The sequence below is a fragment of the Carex rostrata genome, chromosome 3 (assembly GCF_964058835.1).
Source record: "Carex rostrata chromosome 3, lpCarRost1.2, whole genome shotgun sequence".
Taxonomy (NCBI): domain Eukaryota; kingdom Viridiplantae; phylum Streptophyta; class Magnoliopsida; order Poales; family Cyperaceae; genus Carex; species Carex rostrata.
Genome location: NC_135920.1, coordinates 5,624,377 through 5,631,161, shown reverse-complemented (window position 1 = coordinate 5,631,161; position 6,785 = coordinate 5,624,377). Strand labels below are relative to the sequence as shown.

General features: G+C 37.0%; 1 protein-coding gene across 1 annotated transcript; it reads left to right on the top strand.

The window, feature by feature from the left end:
* The first annotated feature begins 1,938 nt into the window (after positions 1-1,938).
* Positions 1,939-5,939, top strand: GAUT11 (galacturonosyltransferase 11). Its single transcript, XM_078298914.1, has 2 exons — positions 1,939-2,454; positions 4,104-5,939. Exons 1-2 carry the CDS (start codon positions 2,305-2,307, stop codon positions 5,562-5,564), a joined length of 1,611 nt encoding a protein of 536 aa, XP_078155040.1. The 5' UTR covers positions 1,939-2,304; the 3' UTR covers positions 5,565-5,939.
* The last annotated feature ends 846 nt before the right edge of the window (positions 5,940-6,785 follow it).

The window sequence follows — 6,785 nt, the reverse complement described above, 5'->3', positions numbered from 1 at the left end:
TGTTTATGGTGAAACTGTACCATTAATACAGTTGTCTTTTTTTTTTTTTAAAAAAAACAATCAATTTCTTTTATAAAAATTGGATTTTTTTTTAAATTTATATATAAGAATCATCCAAATGTATTACATTTAATTTTCTATTTTTATATTGAAGTAATCTAAAAGTTGTAGACCCATGAGTCGCTTAACGAATCTGGATCAAGATCATATTGGACTAGACTGGATCCGTCACCCGACCTTTCACCTATAGAAACAGTTGTTGCAAAGTCCGCTTCCTTAATGTTATCTCTCATGGGGGCACTAATCAATTTCAATGGACCCACTAACCCACTAATTCCAGTATTATAATAACCCCTTAAAAAGCACTTTGGTTTAACTACCTCTTTACCTTCTGTCATTTGCATCCTGTTTCAGGTCCTTAATTTTTGCCAAATTATAATACAACAATTAACATCAACCTGTTAATAATTTACTTGACGACAATAAACGTTGGTGGAATTGTAAATATTTGAATTAAAAATGTATAATTTTTAGCGTTTGACTCGATGATTATTGCTAGCTTGTTTAAAGCAGGTTCCAAAAAAATTTGTTTTGTAGATGTTTGGTCACAATCTGGATAATTTTTTTTTTTGTGTTGTCAATTTAGTTAAAGACTTTCTTTGACAAGTCGTAATATTAATTTTATTTCATTAAAAAAAAACATAAATTCGAAACAAATTAAATATTTTTTTGTCAATATTGATATATTTGCATTTTGTCTTAATTACCAGAGGCGAACATGTGATTCCAATGTGGAGTAGCTGCCTCTCCTGGATTTTGAGTTTTAGTGGAGATCAGATTGGTCCTATCCATTTTGCCCCTCCTGAAATTTTTTTTGATACACTTTGGATGTTTAATTTGTAATTCGGGTTAAATTTAGAGTTAAAATGAGAATATATTTTTTTAATTTTAATTGGTAATTAGAATTATAGGTTATAAAATCAGAAATTACAAATTAGAGTATTAAAAAGTATAAGTTAAAGCATTGTTTTTTATCGAGTACCTAATTAGTTAATGGGTTTAAACTCAATTAGTTATTTAAATCCGATTCGATATTTCCTCCGACGAAAATCATGGGTCCACCCTTGTCAATTATAAACTGTCGAATTCTATCATTTTCCTGTTAAGACCAACATAATCGACAAATTATTTTCTTCCTGTGTGTACCTTCTTTTTATTTTTGATTTAATAATATTCAAACCTGTCACTAAGAAACTATTATCATTTATCTCACGTGTTGCTTATTTTAGATGCTGTATGTTACAGTATGTAGGTGTTGATATTTGATTTTGTCCTGATGGTGATAATTAACAACTAGAGCAACTTCATCATAAATTACCACAAGCTCAAAGAATTTTTGTTCTTCTATTACAACATTTCCGAGCGTTCCGTGTAGCGAACTTTATTCTCACGTGAATTACCCGCTATAAGATTTATATAGAGTTCGTATTGGATCTTCTATGTATGTCAATTTTCATGGAAATTCACAAGCTGACAAGCAGGCCTGATTAGCCTGAACCGTTGGAGTTCACATGACCTCAGGTAACAGAATATTTCTCTTTAGATCGGAACTATTCGATTAGAACCCGCACGACTATTAATTATTAAAGGAGCCCTGTTCATTCCACCATGGGCCGGATTGGCCCGGATTATGATCGGACGGTCCAAATCTATACAGAAAAGAAAGTTCCCATTGAAATGTAAAAATACGGACCAGATCTGCACGTGATGATCCAATGAGATAAACACACGTGGACAGTAGCCGACCTGGCATTTCTGCCTTTTTCTTTTTTGTAAAGTCGAACCCGACCCGGTAATGACTGAGAGGGGGGGTCCTCTTTCTCAGTGAACGCGCAGAGAAGGGCACAAGAGAAAAGCATGCTGTCTTTCCCTTTACGTCACCTGCGCTGATAGTCATAGATCTCTCTCCCTCGCCTAATCCCATCCCACCTTCTCTCGACAAAAGACTGATCCAACCAGAGCTTTTTCTCTATTATCTCAGCTCCCTGCCTCTGTTCTTCATCCCAGCTCGTCTCCAAGCTGAGATTTCTCTTTGAAACATTTTATAGAAGATCAAGGGGCATTTAATTGGGGCAATAAAGAGAGCAATTTTGGCGCGTAAGCTTAGAGTCCGTGCTAAAGGAGGGAACTCCTTTTGAAGTAGAAGGAATAATTGGTACTATTCGATGAAATTTTGTTAGCATCTGATTTTTGTATCCGTCTCGACGTTTTTGTAAATTATTAGAAGGGTTGAATTGGGGTGAGATGAGGAGGCGGCCGGCGGAGTACAGACGACCGGCTAGAAGGAGGCTGATTGACTGGATCTGGTGCCTACTCGGGATTTTTCTCCTCGCCGGATTGATGCTCTTTGTCGTTCATCATTTCCAACAGGTTCAATCCCAGCCGTCCGTTCGGGTGAGTTACAGATACCTTTTAATGGTTTAGGTTATGTTGATCCAGAATTCCAGATCATGGAAATTCGACTTATTTCCTTAAACTATTGTATTTTAACCTATGAACTTTTTAGCATTTGAATTTGTGGTCCTGTATAAATCATTGATCATTGAAAAATGCGTCAAACAAGGGAATTCAGGGCATAAGAAAAAAACAATTATTGTACGCACAAATTGGTATTGTCTGCATACGCGCACAGATTGTTCATTTTTGGGCGAATTAGGGCTCTTTCGTAGGTTCGGAGACATCTTGATTAAAAGTTATTTTTTTTTTCGTTTTCCTTCTCTCTAGAGTCTAGACTACTCTTACTTGTTTTGTATTTTTCAATGATATTTTGCTTTGCTTTTACGAATACAGTGCTAGTAATATGGGTGGGTGATAACCTAACAATTAAATAATTGGATGATTACTGGATTTGGGGATTTTTAATGCCTTCCAAACCAAATTTTGTGGGTTCATTGAAATGTGTACTTGTTTAGTAGTCTAGTTTTCATACGAAGGTGTCAATATATATATCTATGTTAATAATATGTACAATAATTTGATAAAGTTTGTTTAGGTGAGCTATTCTTGGTTCCCTGTGTCTCTTTCAATGTATAAATCTGTGTTGTGGGTCACATCTAGTCAGGAAACAACCAACCACAGGATAGTCCCCATAGGGATATGTTTGAGGATCCTGAGAAAAGAATTTGGTGAGATGTCAGAGTTGGTGAGGGGGTACTGATGGTTGTCTACTTTAATTCTCGTTGCATCTCTTGTCTAAATAATGGATATCTGTTTAGAAGGTGATTGCGCACTTACTACTTCATAGTTATATTTGTTAGGAGGTAGAAAATTCTTGGATTGGTTGCGTGGTTTATTGTCAACTGTTTCTTGGTTGGTGGATCCTGTCACAAAGGGAATGAAAAGGGTGGCATGTTTACTCTTTTGTAAAAATTACTGAATTTATCTGGTTTAAGTTGTCAACAAATTTATGTTTTATTTTTAATAATTTAATTATGATGACATCAGAAAGGTTTGCTAGAAAGTGCAAATATATGCATATTGTATGAGTAACATAAGGGCATGCCATTTTTTTATGAATGTGAATTCTTTGAATTTATTACCTAGTATGTTCTACTTAGCTTAGAGTTTGACAAAGGGTTTTTTTGTATTTGACTTAATTGGTCTTTGATTTGGACTTTAATGTCCCGTGTAATTGACTATCACGGGTCAGGTTCCAGAAAGCACGGACTGGTACCAGGATTTACTGTTGCAAACTTGCAATATAGAAAACCAAGTTTGCAATTATTGTTTGTAATTGACTTTATAGTTTATTGCCATTTCTTGGCTCCTTAAGCCTCGAGTCTTCTGACTTTATTGCCTTTATGAAGCCTATCTTATTTCAAATTCGTTTCCAAGAAAGTTATTAATTAACCTATTGAAGATTATGGACTATGTTATATTGTTATTCCACTTCTCTTTTGTTTTGGAAAAAGCAGGTCAGTCAACTACATCAATCATTAGACTTAAAAAAAGAGCAATATATCAGCAACACTAACTGCCTTTTTTTTAATGTGAAAATATTAGAAATCTCTACTTAACCTTTTTTTTTTATTTACTTGTTTCAGGAAAAGACTCCAGTAAATGAGCAGGTGCACCATGAAAGCAATCTAAACCTAACCCAAGAACTCCTCAGCAGCAGCTCATATGCACGCCAGCTATCTGACCAAATGACACTCGCCAAGGCCTACATTGTAATCTCGAAAGAGCACGGCAACCTCAAGCTTGCCTGGGAGCTGTCGTCCCAAATCCGCAACTGCCAACGCCTCCTCTCCCAAGCAGCCATCAAAGGAGAAGCCATAACAAAAGAGGAATCGGACCCGGTAATTACCCGTTTAGCACAGTTACTGTACAAGGCCCAAGATTCACATTATGACATAAGCACTACCATTGTTACTCTGAAAAGCCATGCTAATGCATTGGAGGAGCGTGCCAAGGCTGCCATAGCCCAGGCTGCTGAGTTTGGCCACATTGCATCCGAATCCATGCCGAAAGGGTTGCATTGTCTTGGGGTTAGGCTCACTGAGGAGTGGTACGGTAACCCTGAAATCAAGAGGCATGTAGAGGAACAAAGGAATTCACCAAGGCTAGTGGATAACAACCTTTACCACTTTTGTGTATTCTCAGATAATGTACTAGCAACTGCAGTAGTGGTGAACTCCACTGTTTCCAATGCGGATCACCCACAACAGCTTGTTTTCCATATTGTTACAGATCGTGTCAACTACCCTGCCATGGCAGCCTGGTTTGTGTTAAATGACTTTAAGGGGTGCACAGTGGAGGTGCGTAGCATTGACGAGTTTTCTTGGTTGAATGCCTCATACTCTCCGATCCTTAAAAGGATATCCGATACAAAGACTAGGGAATATGATTTCTCATCTGGGTCAACAGATCAGGGTGGGGAATCCAAATTTCACAACCCAAGACATATATCCCTTTTGAACCATCTGCGATTCTACATCCCTCAAATTGTGCCCAATTTGGAAAAGGTGGTATTTCTAGATGATGATGTGGTGGTGCAGAAAGACCTGACCCCATTATTCTCGGTTGAATTGCATGGAAATGTGATTGGGGCAGTAGAGACATGCTTGGAGGCATACCACCGGTATTACAAATATTTGAATTTCTCACACCCACTAATTAGCTCCAAGTTCGATCCACAGTCTTGCGGGTGGGCTTTTGGGGTAAATGTCTTTGATTTGATTGCTTGGAAGAAAAATGATGTGACAGCACGATACCATTATTGGGAGGAGCAGAATGCTGAGCAGACTCTCTGGCGCACTGGTACATTACCTGTAGGGCTTATGGCATTTTATGGATTGGTCGAGCCACTTGATCGGAGATGGCATGTATTAGGGTTAGGGTTTGATATGGAGATCGATGATCGGTTGATAGAGAGTGCGGCTGTACTGCATTATAGCGGAAGTATGAAACCATGGCTAAAACTGGCCATTACACGGTATAAGAATCGATGGGCGGGGTATATGAATTTTACACATCAATATGTTGGAGAGTGTCTGATGCATTGAAACTGGTGCAGAGAGTGGTGTGTTTATTCATTTGTTTTAAGGTTTTCCCTCTTACACTGGTAGATTCAATGCTAGAAGCCTTAGCTCGAGATAGTTCAACTTCATATCGAAGCAAGTTATTTAAAACATTTTCCTAAAGGAGAAATAGAGTGTATACTGGAGAGAAAAACAACGAGATGCCATTGTTGTGAATTTTTTTTTTTTGGGGGGCGGGGGGAATATTGTTTCCAAGCTTTAAAATAAGTACAATTTTACTTGTATTTTCAGATTATAGAGCTTCAAGAAATTCTAATCCAACATAGTGGATTGAAGTTGTTCCGTTTTGAGGTAGATATTATCTGATCCTTTGTTCATTGTGTATTTACCACTATTTTATTTTCCTACTTTTTTATTTGTTACAGCATCGAGTTTTTGTACACCGGGTCTATGTGAAACCATAGTGACAAATGAATTATTCGGGTTCGGTTCGGCGAGATTAAAAATTCGTGATTCGGGTATAATTCGGGAATGATTCGGAATTATCCGGATCAGAAATCTCACAGTCCTGCAAGGGAGCAAAAAAATAAAAAACCAAAAAAATAATTGTTCTTGAAAAAATTCAGAAAAAATTCGTAAAATTCGGAAATTATTCGGGTTTAATTTGGTCAAAGTTTGGTCAACCGAATAATTCGATGTTCGGTTCGGCATCATCTCAAAAAAAAATTAAACGGGTATAATTCGAGTATTTGTCACTATGTGTGAAACTGTCTCGGTGGAGACGTGGAACCAAAGAATAGGCAGAAAAAATACTTTAATGGAATCCTTTTAAAAACGGAATCCACATCTTCTCCATTGTCTGAAAAGAGAATCTTTTATAATTCCGGAATGTTATTTTTAACTTGGCACGAATCTCAAAGTCCAATAATTCTGTCCCTGCGCTAGCATGTATTCCAAACCGATTTGAGATTAAATCTCAAACCGTAAAGTGAAGGAAATTCTCTACAGTACTTGAGAGGATACGAATCATATAAAACGGGCTTAGATACAGTGCTCCAATTTAGCTCTCGAGTCCGGATCCTCTCTATATTAGCTCATCGTTTTGAGTTTGAATTCAGACAAATTTAGATCAGTTCGGTTCAAACTTGTAATACACAATACCTTTTAAGCACAGGTCAGACTATCAAGTGATAGGGTCAAATACACTATTTTGATAAATTTATGATAAATATGCGAGTCAATTTT

What these genes read in the sequence shown, in the direction of transcription:
- GAUT11 (XM_078298914.1), top strand. Translation starts at nt 2,305, where the DNA reads ATGAGGAGGCGGCCGGCGGAGTACAGACGACCGGCTAGAAGGAGGCTG. An exon ending in AATCCCAGCCGTCCGTTCGG is followed by an intron (nt 2,455 to 4,103) that starts GTGAGTTACAGA and finishes TACTTGTTTCAG; the next exon opens with GAAAAGACTCCAGTAAATGA.